Source organism: Bubalus kerabau, chromosome 21 (assembly GCF_029407905.1).
Source record: "Bubalus kerabau isolate K-KA32 ecotype Philippines breed swamp buffalo chromosome 21, PCC_UOA_SB_1v2, whole genome shotgun sequence".
Taxonomy (NCBI): Eukaryota; Metazoa; Chordata; class Mammalia; order Artiodactyla; family Bovidae; genus Bubalus; species Bubalus kerabau.
The window spans coordinates 34,777,097-34,801,087 of NC_073644.1; the positions used below are offsets into that span (position 1 = coordinate 34,777,097).

Sequence of the window (23,991 nt, forward strand, 5' to 3'; positions counted from 1 at the left end):
AAGCTGCTGATGTTTATGGGGCTCGAGGCAGCCCCTGGGCTCTTTAAAATCTGCTGGGTACAATGCAGCCGACCCCAGTTGAATCATTTCCTGCTCCAGCCCTGCTGATAATGAGAAGTTCAAGACAGGAAATAACAGTGTCAGTATCAGTGACTTTGCTTATAAAGTCCAAAGGCATCACAGCCTTAGACTGTTGGCCAAAAGCATCACAGCCTTAGACTGTTGGCCAAAAGCAGGTAGTAACTGAGTTCAGTGTAGGCCTGCACTTTGTAGGTGTCCTTGAAATAAGACTCTAGCTGAGGGACTTCCCTAGCAGTCCAGTGGTTAAGACTCCACATTCCCAACGCAGGGAGCACCAGTTCAATCCCTGGTCGAGGAATTAAGATCCCTCATGCTGCACAGCATACGCTACGCTAAGTCGCTTCAGTCGCGTCCAACTCTGCGACCCCATAGACGGCAGCCCACCAGGCTCCGCCATCTCTGGGATCCTCCAGGCAAGAATACTGGAGTGAGTTGCCATTTCCCTCTCCAATGCATGAAAGTGAAAAGTGAAAGTGAAGTCGCTCAGTCGTGGAGTGGGGTGCCATTGCCTTCTCCGCTGCACAGCATAGCCAAAATAAATAAAGACATATGATCTTGGGAAAAATGATTCTCACTGAGACACAAGGGATGTTTATCATTTTGCTTTTCTTGATGTACTTAAGGGTTAGGTATTTTGTGTATGGATAGTCAAAGCCGAGGTACCCAATTACTCAATTACCCCGATTACTCAAATAACTCAATTACTCTCAGGATTCCCAGTGCCCTTCCTGTCTTAATGGGAGTGTCTTGTTTATATCGCATATTCCTCTCTTGTGTGGCATAGAAATACAAGCCAGACATTCTCATACTACCATTGAGAAAAATCCAAGAAAATGCAGTGACAGTCTTCAGGCAACATTCATTTTCATGTTGAATTGCTCAAAAGAATAGGGTAGAACTTTTTAACTAGGGTAAGGCAAGTGTTAAGAGTTAGTTGCTCAGTTGTGTCCGACTCTTTGCGACTCCATGGACTGTAGCCCACCAGGCTCTCCTGTCCATGGGATTTCCCACGCAAAAATGCTGGAGTGGGTTGCCATGCCCTTCTTCAGGGGACCTTCCCAACCCAGGGACAGAACCTGGGTCACCTGCATTGCAGGCAGATTCTTTATCATCTGAGCCACCAGGGAAGCCCAGGGTAAAGAAAGCGTTCATATTATATTCAGTACTCTCAAATGCTGCCTTACTTTGGGGGCGTGATGACGGATCTACTGGCCAACTTTGAGGACTGAGTAATATTCCCCATTGCCAGATTAGCACTCAGTGTGTTTGTGTTACTGTTGTGAAATATGTACTGTATATAACACAACGAATTACAGTAGCCTGAGCACTGTGGACCTAGAAAGATGTGCTGGCTGTGTACATGGCAAATTACAGTACAGTCAGCCTATTTTTCTACTCCTGGTTCCTAGTGTGAGCCAGCGTAGCCGAGGGGTGAGTTTTGTCATGTGTGGCTTTTCTTTGTTACTCCTCAGACCCCTAGCTTATAAATGTGTGCTTGGAAATTAACTCAGGGAAGAGGAGAAGCCAAAGTATAAGGGTTGGGGGTTGGGAATTGGTTTAGGGCAGAGTTTTCTTGGATTTAAAAATATAGAGAAGGATGTGGTGGTATACACAGTCGAACTGGAAAAATTGCAGCTGCAGGGCATTTGATTCCTCTGTTTGGATTCCAAGGGCAGAGTTTACTCTCACTCAGATCAGAGCTTTTCAAGGATGGCCCCATGCCACGTGATGAGGTACCAGGAGGGGCTTCTCGCTTTGGACTTTAGCCTGTAGATTTATGCGGTGCAAGAGGCTGGAGGACCCTTCTGGCCAGTCTCCAGGGTAAACGGGAGGAGTTCTACTTATAAACCATTACAAATTGGTCCTCAGTAATGGCTGCAGTGTTGATCAGACGATATTAGGGGTCCCCCAGTGATTCCTGGGATAACAGCTGCATGTAAGTCAACCACTGAACATTTGCTTGTAGCTGCTCTAGATTTTCGTTTTTATTGAAGGAAAAGGAGTATAAACATGGGACACACAGTCTGGAGGCTGCTGAAAGGGCTTCTCTTGTTGAAAGCGTGTATTGAAATGTCAGTGTCTTGTGTTCCGCTAACAATTGCTGTGTTGGAGCTTATAACCTGGGTTGTGCTTGAATGGTAGCTCTTATTTTTTTCTGTTACAAAACTGGCTGATTAATAGTTGTGTTTGTCCAGGTTTTATAAATTGGAGAGAGAGAAATTATCATTCCCCTTTGAACTGGCCTTAGAGGAACAGATTTTGTTCTTGGGGCACATGATTATAGTAAATGATTATCACATTCCCTAGTAAAGGCAATGAGGTTGCATTGCAATTATGTATTCAGATTCTTTCCTTTGCAACATTTAATACTGGAGTAAATATTTACATTAGCATCAGTCTCTTCTATGTAGACTTGATTCCTGTTTACATTTATGTTCACATTTAAATGGAGATTAACAAATGGAAATAATTATTTTAGCTGAACTTTATATACATGTGAAATGATTTCTCAGTTATACCCAAACTGTCTTTGATCATGCTTTAAAGCAGTTGACCAGGACAGGAAGTTGCTGGCTGCCAACACGTTCTCAGTGGTAAGAGCTTCACGCTTGCCTTTTCTGACATCAGATCCACAGTACTGGTGGCATGCATGCTCCCTTGCACTGGGATACGAGAAAGGGGCGTTTTCTGTTCGTTCTGAAAAGGTATGGGTTTGTATTGAAAGCTCCATATTCTTTTCATTCAGTTGATAATATGCATAGTGATGTTTCTCTCTCTCTACATGTGCTTATTTATGCTTTCACGTGTATTTGGTTGGAATACTTCTCAGTCTAATGTTCAGAATTGGACTTTTTCTATACTTCATAATATGGCTCATTTTCTGTCTTTTTGGCATTTAAAATTTCAGAGTTGTAATCAATCTTTATTAGTAAGGTGTAGAAAAGATTGGGCTTCCCAGGTGGCGCTAGTGGTAAAGAACCAACTTCCCAATGCACCAGACATAAGAGATGTAGGTTCAATCCCTGAGTTGGGAAGATCCCCTGGAGGAGGGCATGGCAACCTACTCCAGTATTTTTGCCTGGAAAATCCCATGGACAGAGGAGCTTGGTAGACAACGGTCCATAGCAAAGAGTCAGACACCACTGAAGCGACATAGCACACACATAGAAAAGATAGTGTTTTTATTCTTTAATTTTCAAAGTAACCTATAAAGGTAAATTATGCTTATTATAGAAAATCTGAAGACTATAGATAAGCAAAAAAAAAAAGAGGAAGAAAAATCCTGAAGATTCTTCCATAGATGCCCCCTATCACTCTTAATAAAAATATAGGGCTGCTCTAGCCTATTATGTTCTTAATGGAATATTGTAATGGTTATTAAATCAGCTGACTCAGAATCTCTTTTTAATAAATGAGTCAGACTGTATTATCCAATTACTGTCAGCTGCTACCTTTCCAGAGAGCACAAATGGTTACCCCAATTGAATTTTTTAAGCTTTTGTCATCTTTAGGAAACAAGGTGAGTGTCTAAGACTTAAACTGACCCGAAGTTGGAGGTGTTGATGGCGGCCCCTCATGAGCGTGGACTTTTAAGGGAAACCATGGTTACCCGGTACTGTTCTTAAGGATCTACCAGACAGGAAGAAGGAAGGAGGGAAGCTCCATTTTGAAAGGAAACAGAGCTTAGCTCAGCTTGATCCCCCAGGACTAAGAGTGTTTTCGAAATTCTTTGAAAACTGCCCTTAGCCACACTATGCACATGCAGAATGACAGCAGAGTTCAACAGAGACTAAGTATAAACTTTTTAAATTCTTATTATAAATAAGTTTAATTAGTTGCCCATTACCCTCTCTCCCCCTACTTCAGTTTTTAAAAGTACAGAATGAATTATGTTAACCAGTTATGAAAATGTTTTGGGTTCCCCTCTCTTTCTTTCTCTCATTCATCATCGTTGGACCCTGTGAGGATAAGTAAGTCTGAACATGGGGATGAGCAGAGAAGTTAACAACAGCAGGATAAATGGGTGGGCATGTCTGATGTCTGCTTGTCATTTGCCGTGTAATCATTCAGATATATTTTCTCTCCTACTCAAATAACTAGGACAAGTTATTTGTTGGAAAAGACCTCTAGGTAACTTCGAAATAAAAGACAGATAGAACTTCCAACATTTTTTTTAATATTATAATGTGCTTTTAAACTATAAAGAGTTCTGAAAATGCTGGCTGCTGTTGTCATTATCATTGCTATAAGTGCCCTCTCAAAGCATGAAATTCATGAAAAAGAAATCTACACTAATAATGCATGAATACTTTATGAGCATGTGTCACCTTTTTGTGAATTCACTGGACTCAATTTTGAGTATTTAACATTTTGTGACCGAACTTCTCTGTTCTTAGAATGGGAAATAAATAAAAATTGATGAGGACATTTTCCTTATACTATCTTATTTATTTTTCCTTATATTATTTTGCTAAACAAAATACTCCTAGTCCTGAAAGATAACATCACATTGAAGATCACCCTCACTTGCATAATTGACATTATGTTCATGTAACAGTCAATCATTCAGAGAAGGCAGTGGCACCCCACTCCAGTACTCTTGCCTGGAAAATCCCATGGACGGAGGAGCCTGGTGGGCTGCAGTCCATGGGGTCGCTAGAGTCGGACATGACTGAGTGACTTCACTTTCATTTTTCACTTTCATGCATTGGAGAAGGAAATGGCAACCCACTCCAGTGTTCTTGCCTGGAGAATCCCAGGGACGGGGGAGCCTGGTGGGCTGCCGTCTATGGGGTCACACAGAGTCGGACACGACTGAAGTGACTTAGCAGCAGCAGCAACAGTCAGTCATTATTCCCAAGAAAACTCATCAGGCCTACATACATGTGCATGCGTGCTAAAGTCCCTTCAGTCGTGTCTGACTCTTTGCAACCCCATGGACTGTAGCCCCCAGGCTCCTCTGTCCATGGGATTCTCCAGGCAAAAATACTGGAGTGGGTTGCCACTTCCTTCTCCAGGGGATCTTCCCGACCCAGGGATCAAACCCTCTTCTCTTCTGTCTGCTGCAGTGGCAGGCAGTTTTCTTTATCACTTGCACCACCTGAGAAGCCCAGGCCTATATATTTTCCTCAACAAATGTTGTAAGTTCAAGAATTCTGGAACAAATGTGTACACCTCCTCAGATTCACAGACCACATCTTGGTTCTTGTGCAAAACACATAACTTAAGGATGAAATTAGAACTCTTAGTTACCGTCTTACCATCACAAGAAAGGTATACAGCGTTGAGGAAATAGAAAACATTTAAATTTGGCAAGCATTTCTGATGGTTAACTTACTGACCCAATTCTCTATCATAAACAGTGGTTCTTATATTACTAAATATCCAAAATTTAGAAAAATTTTGGTGCCTTTAGGGTTTTGAAAAAGAGAGAGAGAAGGGAACAGATGAAAAACCCTTGATCTTATATAATCCCTAAAGCTTTTTGTATAACCCCTTGTCATGTCAGTATGCACAATTAAACTCCTTCTTACATAATTATAATCAAGGAATTTACTGTGCCACCCAAATACAGAGTAGGTTTTTATCTCCTGTGAAATGTAGACAGTACTGGGTGGCTTAATTAGTGCTTTGCTTCTCTTTTTACAAATTCCAATCCTCTGCTTCTAAAGACTCACACTTGTGTGAGAAGAAAGATTAGGAATACAAATAGAGTGATTCTACTCCTAGTTAGCTAATAATAATTCACTTTGTAATTGGGCCTTTATGTTGCCAGTAATATCAACTGGTGAAGGATTTCTGCATGCCTCTTGTGTTGACTCAAAGGAAGCAACTTTGGAGTGTAGACTCATTACCCCTACAGTGGGAATGTATTTTTCGTTCCCTTGACCTAGACTGTCTGACACAGATATTCCTTAGTAGCATTTCTAATCACTGCAAATAAGAGAAGATAAAAGTATAACTTGATACCATTTCAGGTTAAACTGAAGCTGCTTAGCCCTTACTTTTCTTGATGAGAGTCTTGGGAATAATTGGTTTCTGACATAGTATATCTGCTAAAATCATGGACCATGAGGCCAGGCTGCCTGGGTTTAAGTTCTGGTTCCACCAAGAACTGGTCCTATGACTCAGAGCAAAGTCAATTCAACTCTCTGAGCATCATTTTTCTCATCTCTAAAAGGGGAATAAGAGTAGTTGTTGTTGTTAAACTCAGTGAATTCAGTCTTAAAACACAGTAGGCACCAAAGCAATGGTTTGTTTATTCTCACGCTACTGGTTTTCATTTCTTATAACTGAAAATTGAAACAAGTTAGAATAATCCTTAAATGCATAATTTCATAAACATTTTGATGAAAAAAAATACAAATGATGTTTTATATTTACAACACAAACTTTTCATTTTATATAATAATTGTTATTACATTAAAATATTTTTCTACCATTTTGTTTCTAAGCTATCAAAGAAAACTCCAGGACTAGTCAAAAGTGAGCCTGGAGCTCATCAAAGTGCCTTTGGAGAAATACAGGCAGTCTAGATCTGGGGGGGTAAAATTGAGACTGTCTTACAAAATGAAGGGAACAGTACACTCAGAATATATGGAGGATAGAAGTGCCAGTCAGGAAAATAACACTTATAAAATACTGTGAGCATTAGTAATATTTCAAAATTGCCAGAAAATCTTAGAAGTAGAAAAATCTGTGTCAATGGGAAAACGACTAAAAAAAAGTATGGTTACTTTTTTTAGGAAGCTATAGAACCTTCTAGATAAACCAGAAGATAAGCCTGGGGAAGTAGTTCATTCTTCTATGGGCCCTTTGTTTTAGAACTTTGGAAATACACAGCCTATAAAGTCTTGATTGGAGAAGGAAATGGCAACCCACTCCAGTATTCTTGCCTGGAGAATCCCCATGGACAGAGAAGCCCGGTGGGCTACAGTCCATGGGGTCGCAGAGAGTCAGACACGACTGAGCAACTGAACATACATAAAGTCTTACTAGTTAGAGGAAGGGAGATGCCTCATTACTGACTTACCAATTATACTTTCAAAGCTTGACACACACCGCCATAAGATAAAACCTGCCTTGTGACTATCATTCGATTTTAAATTCCAGAAATGTTTTCAATTGATATAAATTCAGAAATAATGTGAAATTAACCAGAACCCATATATACTACTAATCATTGATTTTTGGTGGAAAGAGTTTAACGTACAGAGTTACAGGTAACTCACTAGCCTGTCAAAGATGTGATGGGTGTCAACTTTTCTGCTCACGTGCTTTCCTTGACAGATGAAGGGCTGAACCACGAGTGCAAACTTTGCAGCCAAACCTTCGACTCCCCTGCCAAGCTCCAGTGCCACCTGATCGAGCACAGCTTCGAAGGGATGGGCGGTACCTTCAAGTGTCCCGTCTGCTTTACAGGTAGGAAGATGATCTGGAAAACTCGGGAGAGGTTCGTGGCCACATCACGTCTTTCCTACCAAGGCGTACTTCCCACTGCTGTGGCCTTTTACAGATCTGACTGCGGTTCAATTTAGGGAGAAGATGTTTGATTTCTGCTGATTAGCATTATTGATTGCTGCCTACTTTAAAGGCTCAGACGGTCAGGAAGGTTAACTGTCAGGATGAACAAATGGCATTTTAAGTTCTCTCAGAAGTTTGCACTCTTCCGTTTCTAAAATGACATCCATGTTCCGTTCACTTTTCTCCCCTCGACGTTAAAAGGTTAGCAAGACAAAGGGAGCTTTTTCATAGCAAGACGTGAGACTGAAAGTCAGCCGTGTTGTCAACACATGTCTGTTATTTAAACACAGAGAATTTTATAACATTTCCCCATATGAAATTTAAAGTCATTATTAGAACCCTCCCCCAGTTCTTTGAACTAAAAAGACAGATTAGATGAGGTCTTATGTCCTGTGAATATCAGTTTGAGCAAACTCAGAGAGATAGTGGAGGACAGAGGAGTCCGGTGGGCTGCAGTCCACAAGGTTGCAAAGAGTCAGACATGACTTAGCGACTGAACAACAACATTATGTTTACACTTTTAAGAAGAAACTTTTATGAGATGCTGTAACATTACAGTTTTCAGCAGAAGCAGCAGCAGCAGCAAAAAAAAAAAAAGTAAATCAGAAACTGTAATTTGAAGCCCTTTGGGGTTGAAATATGATCACACACGTTTCTGCTGCTCCTGTAACAGTGACAAAGTTATTTTGGAAAATCCTTTGTGATTATTTTGCCTGTGTCTTGGACTCATTGTTCAAACCCCTCAAGGCTATGTGCCCTTCTTATTTGTCAGAAAAAGCAAAACAAAACAAAAATATATCCTTCTCTTAAGACCACGTTCTTGGTTTGTGGAGCAAAATTCCAAAGCATTGATTATTAACCTTCACTGCATTCAGCCTGTAGATTTCTGTCCTGTAATTAAATCAAAAGTGAAAGGCTATGTTCCAGTGAAATACTACCAGACTGTGTTGGTGGTTCTGTCTTTACCATTTGCCCAGGAGGCTCCTTCATTCAGTACTTGCATCCCATTCAGCCACTCCTTCTTTTGGAACTATTTTTTGATTCCTCCAACTTATTATTTAAAAAATATATATGTGTTTTTACTATAACATAGTATTTGTCTAAAGATACAATGCATCAGGAGTCTGGCTTCTTTATAAAAGTTCAGAGTAAGTCTTCCTAAGGAGGACTGGTCATAGATCTCTTCATGATTAAGACCCCTAGTAAAATAGCCCCTTCATGTTATGGCCGGGAGCCTCGTAAAATGCGCTATGTTAGATGGAGATTCATTGCAAATCAGTATCAAAACCCCATTTCTTTGGGTTGATGTAGGTAAAAGACAAAAATGCATTAATCATGAATGGTCTGCTTTTCCTGCGCTGACAGACCTAAATTGTTTAGTGTATCTTGAAGTAATTTTAGAAACAAAACAAAAAAACCCCCTCTTCCAATATAAAGTATGTTAAGTGCAAGAAGAAATCTGATAGATGTTTAAAGTAATGAGAAATATGATTAAAATGTATGACTCACAAGAACAATATTCTAATATTTTAGGTTGGCTGGCAATTAGAATAATTTTAATGATTAGAATAGAGTCAAAGTCAAATGCCAACATCTTTAATAAATCCTTTCCCTGCCTATACAGATTAATATTGTAGATGCAAACTTTTTTAGGTCACAGTACACCAGGCATCCATCAGAAGTCAGTTCTCCCAACCCAAACACTGCCTCTGGCATATACAATTTAATTATTAATAGTATGTCTCCTAGGTAAACTGTTACACAGTCTTAGGGCCTTGTTTTGTAGTCATTAAAATTGAACATGTTTATATTATTGAAACCCTTGCATTCCATGTGTAGGCTGAGTTGATCTTAAAGTATCCAAAGAGAATTTACCTGCCGTTCTGTTTCACATTTATAGACAGTGCCCCAGAGTAGCTGTGGGATATCATTTTTAGCATTAACACATTTAAATAGAGAACTGTTTGCTAGCTGTAACTTTAGGCAAATGCAATAAACTGGGTTTTGGCATCTATGATTTTGTAACCTGTGGGTTGCTGAGAAATAAGAGTCATTTCTGTTCAGACAGTGCTGTGCGTTTGACAATTTTCATTTTAAAAGATTTATGGGGAGCAGGGCCACGAGAAACCTTTGCTTTGGAGCTGTTTGTGTTGAATTAGGTGCTCGGTAGAGTGCATCTTAACAAAAGCCAGGGACCCAACCCTAAGCATGTGTGACGTTGCTCTCCCCGGACCCTGGCAGTGGTCACACCCAGAAGGCACTCCATTCGGTCCATTCCTCTGCCGCTGTTCACAGGGAGCCATCAACGGAGGGCATTTTGGAATGAAAATAACCCCCAGTTCACTCTCCTTTTATCATTTCAGTGTTTGTTCAAGCAAACAAGTTGCAGCAGCATATTTTCTCTGCCCATGGACAAGAAGACAAGATCTACGACTGCACACAATGTCCACAGAAGTTTTTCTTCCAAACAGAGCTGCAGGTAATGTCCCCATGGGGAGGCCTGGCATTGAACTCAGTTGCTCTACTTATAGGAAACAAGGGCATTTTAAGTCTGGATTCACCGTATCACTCACCCTGGGCCACCATGATGCTTTGTATGGATTGGGGCAAAGGGAAAATTAGAGGCTGGATTAACAGACACCAAAGTCATTTTGCCTCTGGCTGCTGTCAATCATAAAAAGAACTAGAACAGACCTATAATTGGACCTTCTGACCCAGTGTGATAGACTGCAGGGTCAGGTTTATTGGACTGTGGGATCATTCACCTCGTTCGTCAAGGCCCATTCTCCCAAACCCTGTTTTATTCATGTTCTGTTCCCACTGGGCTTCAAGCTGGCTGGATGTCCAGGTTATTGTTGTCCTGAGGGGCTTAAAATTGGAAGGGAGAAGGGAAGAGAGGAAAGAAGCTATACTCTTGTCCAATATGTTTCTTCTGCTTAACGGGATAGAATCATTATTATTTAGTTGGCAGCCTTTGGGTACAAATTTTGGTACCCAAAGATGTTAGCTTTGAATCTTGCAAAATGTGTGACCTTGTGCTTGTCAATAATGTTTCTGAACCTCGGATGTGAAGAAATGATAGATGTAACATTCACAGGCCTGTTATTAGGTAAAATGAAATAAAAGCTCTGAATATGGGGTATAAACTCTAAAATAGAATAGAAATATTTGGTCAATTTGACTATTCTGAATAGGCTGGTATCAGTCAGAGACCTGGATCCTAACCCAGAAATGTCACTTATTATAAGGAAAATAAATGTTTTTTTCTTCTTACTTCATCTGAAAAAAATGGGTCTAATATATATCCTCACTTTTCAGATGGAATGATATAAGAGTAATACTTTTTTTTTCTATTAAATCTTGTTGGTGCCTTTGGAGGAGAATGAATTAGAATCCAGTTATTTCATTATTGTGAGGATTATTATTAACCGTAAAGTTAATTTAGACTAAAATAGGGTAAGGATGATGTTTTTTCCTTTGGTATCAAATTCCCTAAATAAACAGAAGAGGGTCTGCTGTGGTTGACATAGCTGAGGTAGGACTAAGGGACCCAAAGCCCCACCCACTCCTTCATCTCCCATCCCACACTGTGGACCCCAGGGCAGCTTTAGAGTTCCTTGGGCTGTAGGGAAGCCATATTTATGTGAATTTTGTATCAAAATAAGGAATTTATAGTTTGTTAATAACATCTCAGTTTTTATCCTATCAGTAAACACATAGCAAATAAAGACATAAGATAAAAAATCTATGAAGGAATGGGTGATGTCATTCAGTTATGAGGAGTCAATGCACCAAACTGAAAGTTGCTATAGACTTTTCATCACTTCAAAAAAAAGAATTCTACTCCGTCACGTGTTTGTGTGTTGGATACAGAAGATAGACCAAGTTAGACTATTATTTAAAAGTACATGTCATTAAAATAACCTACATTTCTATTGGAAAACATAATATTCTTATTGCAGTATGTATGGAAGGGTAAGTCTTTTGTGTTGATTTTAAAGGATATGGGCAGTATGCCTAATGATGCTGTTAATTAATATGTAAACTGTGAAGCAGAATTCCTAATAGTTTAAAATCAAAGTTGTAGAGATTCTATAGAGACTGGCTTCCTGCTAGTGTTCTTGGGGGAAAGTTTGCAACAAGTTCACTTTTGTAGATTCTAATGCTAACCCTAACCCTAACTGAGCGGGCTTCCCAGGTGGCTCTGCTGCTGCTGCTGCTGCTAAGTCGCTTCAGTCGTGTCCGACTCTGTGCGACCCCATAGACGGCAGCCCACCAGGCTCCCCCGTCCCTGGGATTCTCCAGGAAAGAACACTGGAGTGGGTTGCTATTTCCTTCTCCAGTGCAGGAAAGTGAAAAGTGAAAGTGAAGTCGCTCAGTCGTGTCCGACTCTTCGTGACCCCATGGACTGCAGCCCACCAGGCTCCTCCGTCCATGGGATTTTCCAGGCAAGAGTGCTGGAGTGGGGTGCCATTGCCTTCTCCAGTGGTAAAGAATCTGCCTGCCAAGCCAGAGATGTGAGTTTGATCCCTTGTCGGGAAGACCCCCCTGGAGAAGGAAACGGCAACCCACTTCAGTTTTCTTGCCTGGGAAATCCCATGGACAGAGGAACCTGGTGGGCTACAGTCCACGGACTCACAAAAGAGTGGGATATGACTTACTAACTAAACAACAACACCACTACTGACCTGGTGGTCACTTCAGTGTCTTTCATTAAAACAACCCCACACTCTGGCAGTGGTGACCTGTGGCACACTGGCTAGCAGACAAAAGTAAGCAATTAAACACATTCTCTGGGACTCCAGGTTTCTTTCATAGTGTATTTTGGAGTTTCATGGACTGTACACTGTACAGTCTTTCCATTAGTGTATAGACCAGGGGTTCTCTACCTCTTTGATAGCAGGATGCCTTGACACTTAAAAATTATTGGAGACCACAAAGCACTTTGATTTACATGGGTTACTGTATACTGAGGGGCTTCCCAAGTGGCGCTAGTGGTAAAGAATCCACCTGCCAATGCAGAGGGCGCAGGAGAAGTGGGTTCGATCCCTGGGTCAGGAAGACCCCCAGGAGTAGGAAATGGCAACCCACTCCAGTATTCTTGCCTGGAGAATTCCATGGACAGAGGAGCCTGGTGGGCTGCAGTCCATGGGGCCACAAAGGGTCCAATACGACTTAGCGACTGCGTACACTCACATTATGTATTGATATTTTCCATATTAGAAATCGAGAAACATTTGAAACACAAAAATACACAAATCTGTGGTTCTATTAGCTGTCAGAGAAACTGTATCTTCGCATGTCAAGTAGCCCTTAGAAAATGCCACTGTACGCTCATGAGATAACGAGAGCGTAAGGGGCCAACAGTGTTTTAATGTTATTATGAAAAGAGTCTTGACTTCACAGACTCCCCGCAAGGGTCTAGGAGACCCTTGGAGGGCCCGAGCCACACTTTGAGAACCGCTGGTGTAGAAGACGTGGTATAGAACACAGAGCTCAGTCTTTGAGTCTTTATGACCTTATGAGGTTAAACATCTCTCAAAACACCTCTGACTCATTCACTCACATTGTGATCTGAGCCAAAATAAGACTTCTTTCACAATCCGAAGCTGTACACTTACTTTTCTAACCCCACCTCAGAATCATACATATTTGGCCTTGATGCAAATACTCAGGCTCAAAATGTGGATCACTCCTTCGATAAAACAGTATTTATAGTTAATGTGTGATCATTATTACAAAGCTAGTATCCACAGTCATTGAAATATCCATGTAGATCTGTTTGCTAAACTCTTCAGTAGTAACAGTGGCTTTTAATTTCAATACATTAAGGAAAATATCAGAGCTTACTTTTTCTAATTTTGAGACCTTTTGGATTTTTATGATTTAAACTTAGGGGCTCATAGTTCTGTGCGTTTGTCTTCATTCCCACATCATTTCACACCTGTGCTTAGAGGATGGAGTTAATATGACATTAATTTCTTTTAGTTTCTATATAGAGAGTAAAGTATACTAAAAAATACAGTTTTGTTAATTTCTAAGAATAAGGGGGGAAATCAGTTGAAATTGAGGTGACAAGAGAAAATAAGATCAGTAACCTAAATAATAACCAAGCAGAAATGGAAGCCCTTTTACCAGCTCACAGTATTTCATTGCTTGGTATGGAAAATTAAGAGATTTTAAAATTGGCCCATGTCATACCACTTAAACGCATCTACTTTTTTATGCCACTAAATTTCAGAAAAGAGGATTTTTCACAAGAGGCATTTTATAAACCAAATGCAATGCCCAAGAACTGGAGATTGGCAAGTGGAAAGCATATAGTCTATTTGGCTCTTATTTTAGAGTGAGATTAATAGGGTAATTTTACAGAATTGCCCAGGAACATCACTGTGGTTGGACTTCCCAGATGGTGCTAGTGGTAAAGAACCCGCCTAGCAACACAGGAGACCTAAGAGACATGGGTTCGATTCCTTGGTGGGGAAGATCCCCTGGCCAAGGGCACGTCAATGCACTCCAGTATTCTTGCCTGGAAAGTCCCATGGACAGAGGAGCCTGGCAGGCTACAGTCCACAGGGTCACAAAGAGTCAGACATGACTGAAGTAAATTACACACACCACTGTGGTCATGGTGCATAAATGATTTAATGACCATAATAAACGATTTACATTTCTTTCACTGTTTATACCTATTTGAAAACACAAAAACATCTTTTTAAGGATAGAAGTGCTTTGTTGAGTATAAAATCTTACACATACACCCAGGGAGATGTGTTGTTTTCATTAACATCACCTACAGTACTAGTCAGAATTCAGATAGTTCCTCATAATACACTTCCATCTTTAGGAATGAAGGACTCAAGTGTCATCCTTTGACATTACAGACCACAGTTGCTTTTCAAATTAAGCAAGACGCAACGTCTGTTTCTATGAACACTCCATCTAGGACTTGCCAGTGTGGAAGCTATTGTCTTCGCATGACCCTGAATCCTTTCTGACCAGAAGTTCCAGATGCCAGTCCAGAGAAGTGTAATGTGTAATTCCTGGCAGGATATCATCATTTTCTTCTAGTAGAGTTTTTCTCCCTTCTTGCAAGGAATTCTAATATACTTCAGGGGCCACCTAGCATGCTGGTCGGGAAGATGTGCTTTGGAATAAGAGTGCATTATTTGAACTAACTTAACATTTTGTTATTTTAAAAGCAAATGAATATGTCAAATATTTCACATGTTTTCCTAATAGACCTCAAAACTTTTCCTGCAAAACTTAAGGAAGCTGCTTTGAGAGAAGAGTATGGTCCAAGAATAATATCCTACAATGCATATTTGTATCCAGAATGGTTTATACAGGTGTGAGCAAGTGGTATGTTTGTAAAAATTCTGTTGAATAGGCCACTTTCTTTCAATACAGTAATTATTGTTTCATTGGTGCCTCTAGAAAAGCTACAATTCAATGGCAGTGATCAAACCATCCTCTTCCAATGGGTCCCCATAGAAAGTTCTCTGAAGCATCATGTCATGAATGTAATGGACTTGGAGGGAATTGCGGTGGTTGGAAGAGAGGGAATTGGCCTAATTGAACTTGAGGCTCTGAGATTTCTGGTATTAAGTTTCTTTTGAGTCAAAGATTATTTTGATACTTGAGCTTTTTCTTCATTAGTCCATGGATGCACTATTTTCCACATAGAAAATACAGAAGTGATTTGACATTCTGAGGGATACACCAAGACTTGCAGATATCACTGAAGTTTAAATACATAATGGTCTCTACAGCTGTTTGGTTGTCTTCTCAAATCACTTTCCCACCAAATCAACCTGAGTTTGATGGATATTTTTCACACCACAGCTTAATTGTTGCTCAAGTTTTATGGTCATATTTCTGAAAGAAAAATGAATTACTCCAAAGGGGTGGGAAGCACAGGACAGCAGTACAGCACTGAAGTGTGGCTGCCACGTGGCCGACTGGATCAACTCACTGACTTAACGCTGTACCTAAACCAGCCTTTTAATAATTGTTATACAGGTCCATGCCTCAAAGTATTAAGTAACACATGTTGAGGCATTTAAAGGTCCTTGTTGGGGCTTCCCTGGTGGTCCAGTGGTTACGACTCCACACCTTCACTGCAGGGGCCATGGGATCCACCCTTGCTTAGGGAACTAAAATCCTACAAGCCGCATGGCCTGGCCAAAAATAAAACTAAAAATAGAAGGTTGAACGTTTTTTTTTTTTAAAGTGAACCTTAAAAAAATGTCCTTGTTAGCCCAACCACAGATGCCATACTATAGATTGCTGTCATCCCCTGTGCCATTATTTGGTTAAAAATATATATATTTATTGATTTAAAATCTTTATAAAAATATAATTTTATCATTTTAAATTTACCATGGCCCCAAGCTCTCTATGACATATCAAAAATAATTAGGAATATATCATCTTTACTGTCTACTAGAAAAGATAAGATTTGCATATGATTAATGTTCACATGAGGTAATGTGTAATAAATAGTTCTAAGTATTCCAAGAGAAGATGTTTATTCTCCAGCTGGGATAATCGAGAAAGCCATCACGTGGGAGGCATTCAAGCTGGTTTTGAAGGACGGATATGATTTTGATATCTGTGAATGTGAGAGAGATCACTATCCATAAAAATCTCAAATAATGATTATTTGAAAAATGGCTTTTATGGAGTTTTTCCCACTTGTTTTATTTTGCTTTGATTTCTCTATAGGCATCTTAGTGTAAGGGAAGAGGGCATGAAATACAGAGAACAATCACCAGAGTTTGATTTTGGTCATTGTTCCTTACAAGCAATGGACTCTGAGCCTTGGTTTTATCATCAGTAAAATGGGCATGTGCTGCTGCTGCTGCTGCTGCTAAGTCGCTTCAGTCGTGTCCGACTCTGTGCGACCCCATGGACTGCAGCCTACAAGGCTCCTCCGTCCATGGATTTGCCAGGCAAGAGTACTGGAGTGGGGTGCCATTGCCTTCTCTGCAAATGGGCATGTAGGAGACAACAAAGCATCGCGCCCAGTTCCCAGGGTCCTGCTGAGAGTGCAATGGAGTAGCTGATGCTAAGCCCTCAGTGCAGAGTGTGAAAGGGGAGAGGGCTTGGAGGAGCTCTGCTTCCCGGGTCCTCTCCCTGCTCCCTCTCGCTGAACTCAGTAAACAAACTCGAGATCCATCATTACCTGGAAATAAAATCTCGATCCCAGACATGTCCTGTTTCCTTACTTCTCTGTTCTAGTTCACTGGAATAATTTCCCAATTAATCATACCTTGACATAGTTTCATGTTAATTGGTTTCCGGGTAAAAATTCTTATTTTTAAGCCTTCATGTTTTTCAAGGGATGTAAGAGGCTTGAGCTTCTTTTTATTTTTGGTTTTACTTTTTAGCACACAGTGGGAAAACTGAACATTAAATTTGCTTTCAGAAACATTATTTCAAAACCCTACCCTTCTTCCTGCCCTCTTTCCAAATTAGAGATAAGTGGCCAAAACAAAAAGTTTTATCTGGCCCCTTTACATAAGACAAGGTAGGATCGAAGTGTGGTGTGGGGAAAGGTTTATTTTAGTTTTGTTTTGTTTTCATTTTTTTCTCTGGGTCAAGTGGAAATTCTCTTTTGCAAACAAGAGAGGTGGAAAAGTGTGTGTTACTGCTCACAGCACTTCTATAAGAAGTGCCTTTAAAACTGTGCAGCTCCCCCCCTACTCTTTTCACAACTTTTCTGTTGTTTTCCATTGCTCTGTTTTTATTTCTAACAGAGCTTGAAATAGCTTTCATTTGGCACTAGTGGTAAAAGAACCCACCTGCCGGTGCAGGAGATGTAAGATATGGGGGTTCGATCCCTGAGTAGGGATGATCCCCTGGAGAAGGGCTTGGCAACCCACTCCAGTATTCTTGCCTGGAGAAGTCCACGGACAGAAGAGCCTGGCGGGCTACACTCCCTAGGGTCACAAAGAGTCGGACACGACTGAAGCAACTTAGCAGCATAGCACCTACACGCCAACTGGAAGACTCAGAACCCTGTTCTGCTTTGCCTCTTATCATTCGGGGTCCTTTTGGGACCCTCAGATTGGAAAGAACTGCCCATCACTGCGTCTGGCCCACCATAGCCAGGTTCCATATTGATCATTTGGGAGAGGACAGTCAGTGTCGGGGGTGGGAAGAAACATAAGTCCTGCCCCTTCCTGGGTGGCCTGCACCTGCTACCTTCGCTCTCCACTTCCTTCCATCCATTGGACCTCTGTGTGTCTCTTGTTCTCGGGGCCAAAATCACAGTCCTTAAACCACCTTATAGATGCGGAAGTCTGCAGGAGTGTAAATCATGTCCAGTGAGCATGTGGTTCTGGAACTGGTCCGCTTCCCCACCACCTCCTTTCTCTGCTTTGTGGGCCTTCGGGGCCTTTGAAGTAAACTGGTGCTACAGCAGTTTCCACTTAATTTGCCCAGTGGTTAAATTGATCTATCTCTTTTATTTGATCCGATCTCCAGGAACCGAATCATTTGCATTGATTTATTGATTGGAGCTGTGTTTTCACCATTACTTTTGATCACTTTCAGCTGTTAATATTGGATAATTCAATCAGGATTGATTGGCCTTACCATTGAAGGTAGAAAGTTAATCATATAGGACAAAGAAATAGGGCAGCGCTCACCTCGGTTTGACTATTTACTTCTCTCTCTCTCTCACCCTGCATCCCCTCTCTTCCTGTCATCTAAGCAGTAGCAAAAAGCTGGGGGTTTTCTTGAGTAAAGAAGGGAGTTTAAAATTTTATAGCATTCACAATGCATCTAAAGATGAGGTAGTTTTATTCTGCTTTTAATAAAACTGCACCTAGAAATTAAGCAAACATCCATCCAGAAAGATGGATAAGCAGGACTGTCACAATGAACTCATTTGGACTCAATGAGTGAATGCATTTTCAATTACCCGTTTTGTACCAATAAATGCCTAATCTGTGTATGCATGCTTGGAGGCACAACCTGGGCTCACCTTTTTCTGAATTTGGCCCTCACCACTTTACCATGTGTCCGGCTCATCAGATTTTCAAGAATCGAGCAGTTAATAGGACCAAAGGAAGAGCAACAGAGGTCTCGGCCAATAAGCGGAAAACCACTTTATTTACATTTGAATCGTTTCTACGGCACCCCAGCTCAGTTTTTAAAAATTCTCCATCCATTAATTTCTCGATGTTCCTATCGACGGCTGGTTTTCGCTGTTAAAAGATGGAGCACCACCTCCCCGTTCTAGGACTCGTTCCCTCCCTCCAACAGCCCTGTTGTTAGCGATCTGCCATGACATTATTTTTTTGTCTGGCCCAGAGCTGACGACAGATGGCCATCTCGGAACTGCCATCAGTGCGACTTTATGGAGCATTCAGCTAGGGTGCACTGAAGAGCGCTGCGGCCAGTGTGCAGCCCCCTCCTCGCCCCCCACCCCCTGGAAACGGTCATCACCTCTGCCACATTCCGCTTTGGCTGGGCTCTGCTGGCCCTGCCGTCTCCTGCGCCGCCAAGTCAGCTTGCTGCCCCGGCACCAGAAGATCTGCCTCATCAGGAACGAGAAACTGCGGGCACGGCCGGCCTACAAAGACAGCTCTCTGCCTCGGCGCTTTTGTAGTCCGATCCCCGGGAGAGAGCTGGACCTCCACGTCTCTAGAACATTCTACAATCCAGGGAGGCACCTTGAAGTCCCCCCACGTGTTCCTATTTCAGATGTTCACTCCACATGCAGATCAGTTTCCTCCATGTTCGCAGAGACATAATGCCAAGAATAGACTCTTTCAGTTTGCAAACTTCGATTGGACTCTTGGAAAACACCACCTCGGTAGCCAACTGCTTGTGGCAATTAGAGTCAGAAAGAGGGTCATCATGGGCTTCGACGCTCAATCCTCTAAAATGAGCAAAGAATTCACACCAGCATCTTCTGATCCATTGACGTGGCAATCCCTTGGCCGGCCGCATGAAACGAGCTGTTGCTGAGCGTTTGGAGCAAGATTGATAGGCTGTTCTTGATCGAGTTTGCTAAGGCCAGGCGGCTTCAGAGCCAAGCGTGTATTTTAAGGGGAATTCACATTTGTATCCTTTATTGTTATATTTGCAGGGAATCTACAGCTCCTAACAGGCTCTGCCCTGCAGCTATGAAGGAGCGAGTTCACCCTCATCCGGGAGAGAGCGGGATTCTGTGAAAGCCTGCGATGTGGCAGGCGAGAAGAACAGTGCTTAAAAGCGCTGCTCACGGTGCTGTCATTTAGAACAGCAACTCCAAGGCTTTAAATGGGAGTGAGAGGCAGGGTAAACGAGGCCTTTAAAAGTGGTGAAATTCTAAACTGCCTAAAATAACAGGCCTCCTTCATTGATAACTTCATTGAGGCAGTGATGTCGGGGAGCTTACTGGCCAGGACCCGCTTTCACTTTCTGGTAAAGAGGAGGGCAGCGTTTGCAGAGGCGAGGCTTTCCCCCTTGTACCCAGCGTGTCTGGGAAGCCGGCAGGCTTTCTTTAGTGGCTCCCTCTGGCTTTGGTGCGGCCCCTCAGCTGGCAGATAGACCATCTCTTGCTGGAAACCCGAATCACCCGTAAAAGGTTTCCTTTTTCTCATTGCCAAGGCTTAATTTTATAATCATCTGACTTCCACCACTGGGCACATCTGCGAAGTGCGTGCGCCTTCTAGACACATAAAAGGCTAGTGTGACCCATCAGCTATCAGCAGTGTGCTTTGCTGTGCTTGGGAGTTTATAAGCGGGGAGAGGTGTTTGTGCAGGAAGATAGAACCGTCTATTCGCTGTGAGCCAGGCACTAAGACCTCACCCCCGTGCTCAGTTATAATTCATGACAGTACTGGTGGGAAGCCCTCATCTCTCTGTGGAGTTAATGCATCTCCACCGAAGCCTGCTGCGAGCACCCTGCGTCCCCGCCCACCATCTGTGCCTCCACTTGCAAGCGCAGGCTCTCTCTCTCTCTTCTGTTACTCACTCTTTCCTGAGATCTCTTGGTATTAATATTGTCAGGCTACTACCCACTTTGTAAAGGTGACTCTCCAAAACAGGCTTGTCGTGTTACGAGTGGAAGAGCTGGAAGGGACGCTTTCCACTGTGGTGAAATGTCTCATTTGGAAAATGTCGATTAGAAAAGGATGGGGAGGCAGCGGTGCCCTTAAACCAGTCGCAACCTCCAGGGTAGTCCAGGATGCTCTGCCAGTCCCTGGCTAGTAAAGGGGCACGTGTGGTCCATGGTGAGAGGCCTCACAGGGTAGACATTACGATCCAGGTTAATCCTGTTCTGAGCCGGAGTGCAGAGTCCAGAGCTGAATCTGAAGAGATGCTTGTCTGTTCTGTCCAGGGGCTTGGACCAGCTGTAGGGGCCAACCCAGTCCTGCACGCCGGCCCCTCTGTGAGGAGATGCCAGCCACCCTGAGAACAACAGCAATTGTCCCAGGGCTACCCAAAGCCTCAGCTCAATATGGTCAAGCCTTGGGCTTTACAGAACCCCCCTAAAATAGCCATGGTCATTTGTGAAGCTGAATGAGCAGAGGTGGCCAAACTCCCAGGCTCCCTGCAGTCCAGAGCCGGCAGTGGTTTGTTCCCACCCTGTCCCAGGTCCTCCGTGCTGCTGCCTCCCTCTTCCCCTCCCTGATTCCCACTCCCCACTCTGCTGGGAGCCCGAGGGGGATGGGCCATGAGGCCAGCATGGGTTCAAATAAAAGATGACCGGGTACCTCCTTGAGCACGGCTGACCTCAGATGAATGTTCAGTGTTTCACAATATGTGCTCTTAACAGAGCCCGTTGTTAGTGTTCCTTTAATAAGATAAAGCAAAACCAGGCCGGGGACACCAGCAGATGAATTTAATAGATGTGAATCCATGAGCTACCTCCTGTGTGAGACAGTGCTAAAACAGCCTTTCTCTACTTGAGACTCGGGCTTACCCAAAGAGCCGTCCCAGCTCTGGAGGCGAGGTGAGAGGTCACCCACTAAGACAGTAGCACCCACACTGAAGTTCAGCCTTGTGTGTAATTGGTTCCGAATCTCCTCCTGGCGTCTGGCTGGTGCTCGCCCCATCGTCTCGCTCACCCTCCCAAGGAAAAGTAGGGCAGGGAGCTGGCTGTGCGCCCTGTCCAGGTTTTCCTGGGTGAAAGATCACTTGGAGATGACACAGCTGAGTAGTCAGCCTGAAATCCTGGTTGGTATTTTATTAATTTTGCACCAAGATAAATCCTGAAATTCTGACAAACTCCATGACAGGTGAAATTCCTTCTTGCAGCATCTGCTCAGCAAGAGGCTGCTCATTTCGTTCTGTTCCGAGGCAGGCAACAGGAGGGCAGCTTTCTAATCAGCCCTCAAAGGACCCCCAGCCGCCCCAGAGTCTCCGGCTGATTGAATAACTCCTGGGCCTCTTCCCCTAGGCCTCCATCAGCGGGGGTCCTGTGGAAAGCAATCTCCTGCAGACTGGCACTGAAGAGAGCTTTAAACCACCATTTTCTGCTCTCCAGAGGAGCCTAGAGTACTAAAAGATAGATGGACTGCAGATATTTTATGAGAAACTGTCAGAAGAAGAGCAGAGTAAATGTTTTTTTTCTTCTTCTTCTCCGAGTCACACACTACATCACTGTTGAATTTCTCCCAGAATCTTTTACATTTAAAGGAAGAAATTAATTGGTTGCTAACCTTTCACTGCCCCCTCCCTTCTTCCTCGTTGTCTTCCTCTCCCTTTTTTTTTTTCTTAAATATTCACACAGAGGCCCTTTGCTTAACCACAGTTGCAGAAAATCAGTACCATTTGCAATGAAATATTTATAATGACAGAATGAAAAATTGGATTCATTTTCTGGACTGTAGCCGAACAGTCTGCAACTTTGTGTGGTATTGTTAGGCCTCCCCCCCACCCCCCCTTCCTCCCTTTCACTGGAAGCTTGTTCGAAAACAGGACACATGGACGTTTACCTGTGCTTTGGAGGGAGGCCTACCAAAACACAGAACCCGTTCCTGGGCTTTTTTTAAGGGAGAGAAGAGCTTATTTTCGTCTGTGCTGCCACGTGGGGGGCACTCGGGCTGTGGCCCATAAAAAGGTAGAGAGGATGTGAACCTGGTCAAAAGAAAGAGTGTTGGCTCTGTGGGGAGGAGCTGGGACAAGTTTACAGAGAAGGCAGGAGCCGGTCTGGCCCGCACTCTCTGCACACTGAGCTGAGTACAGACAGCAGCCACAGGCCCTGGAAGCTCGGGCAGATGTATTTGGGAAGTGGGAAGGCAGGACAGAGGTGAAATACCCGACCTCACCTTCTCTTTCCCCCTTACCGTTTGCTGCCATGGGCTTGCTTGCCACATGATCCCACATTCAGGGCTGCCTTCTTTCTAACCAGGGTTGACGACTGCATTTTTTTTCCCCCCAGAGATGAAAGACAAAAGGATTTTGCTAGGACAGTCCAGCGGGCTTGTATTTCAAACAAGCCCGCCTCACCCGGGCAGGGCCACCACAATGCGTCCATTCTTCTTCCTCGACTTGATTGGATTTGCAGCAAGCTGCCTGCGAAGTACATTCCAGGCTCCCAAATAAGTTTTCACTTACTACTGCACAGCCTGGCCCGGAGAGCTGGTCCTCTTCTCCCCCCTCCTTTGTCAGAGCCTGACAGGGTATTCACCTCCATTCTCAGGACCCCCGCTCAGGCTCTTAGGCCAGCCCTCCAACTTAACCTTTCATCTGTTCCCTGGGTCTAAATAGTTAGTGTTGTTTGCTTTAGGTTTTTTTTTTTTTTTCTTTCCCCCAAAGTGAGAATAGTTCTAGCAGATTTCAGCATGAATACAGGCCAGTCCAACTCAAATCTGCGGGTTTTGCTCACTGAATTTGCATCCTGCATTGTCGACTCCACAAGATCAATAATCCATATTTTAGTGTATAATAAAAGCTGCCTGTAATTGAATTAGCTCATTCATTCCATCTGATTAGCCCTGTTTTATTCATGGAGAGGAAAAATAATACAAACGTACCTTCTCCAACCTATTGCATGATGTGAATGTAAAAGAGCCCTTAGCACTGTAAAACACATTTATAAAGATGATGGAGCATTAATTTCAGTATTTGTTTATCCTAGGAGTAGGAATAATGTGAGACACATCACGCTGCACTTGTGTGGTGATAACTTGAACGTTCACATCTACTGGGTCAATCTGTCTTCTAGTCAGCCTGGCACGAATAGCCTATAATAGATCTCTCTTCTGACCAAAACCAAGAACGCTTCTCAGTTCTGAAGGACAGCTAGGATAAACAGTCTCTGGTACTTGCCCTTGGAGAGATCCACCTTAAGAGATTTCACCCGGAGGTCATTACCTCTTATCCATCCATGGATTACCATTTGCAAGCCTTTTGATTGCTTACTGTCTTCTCTTTGAAGCA

General features: G+C 42.8%; 1 protein-coding gene and 1 long non-coding RNA gene across 3 annotated transcripts in view; both read left to right on the forward strand.

The window, feature by feature from the left end:
• The window catches only part of ZNF521 (zinc finger protein 521), a 316,517-nt gene that overhangs the window by 274,126 nt on the left and 18,400 nt on the right, over positions 1–23,991 (forward strand). For both annotated transcript variants that reach the window (XM_055559451.1, XM_055559450.1), the window contains 2 exons: positions 7,372–7,503; positions 9,969–10,084. In XM_055559451.1, coding sequence (XP_055415426.1) covers positions 7,372–7,503; positions 9,969–10,084 — 248 coding nt within the window. The remainder of the gene's footprint in view (positions 1–7,371; positions 7,504–9,968; positions 10,085–23,991) is intronic.
• On the forward strand, positions 21,649–23,146 carry LOC129636172 (uncharacterized). Its single transcript, XR_008706710.1, has 2 exons — positions 21,649–21,783; positions 21,865–23,146. It is a non-coding gene; the product is annotated as an uncharacterized LOC129636172 (long non-coding RNA).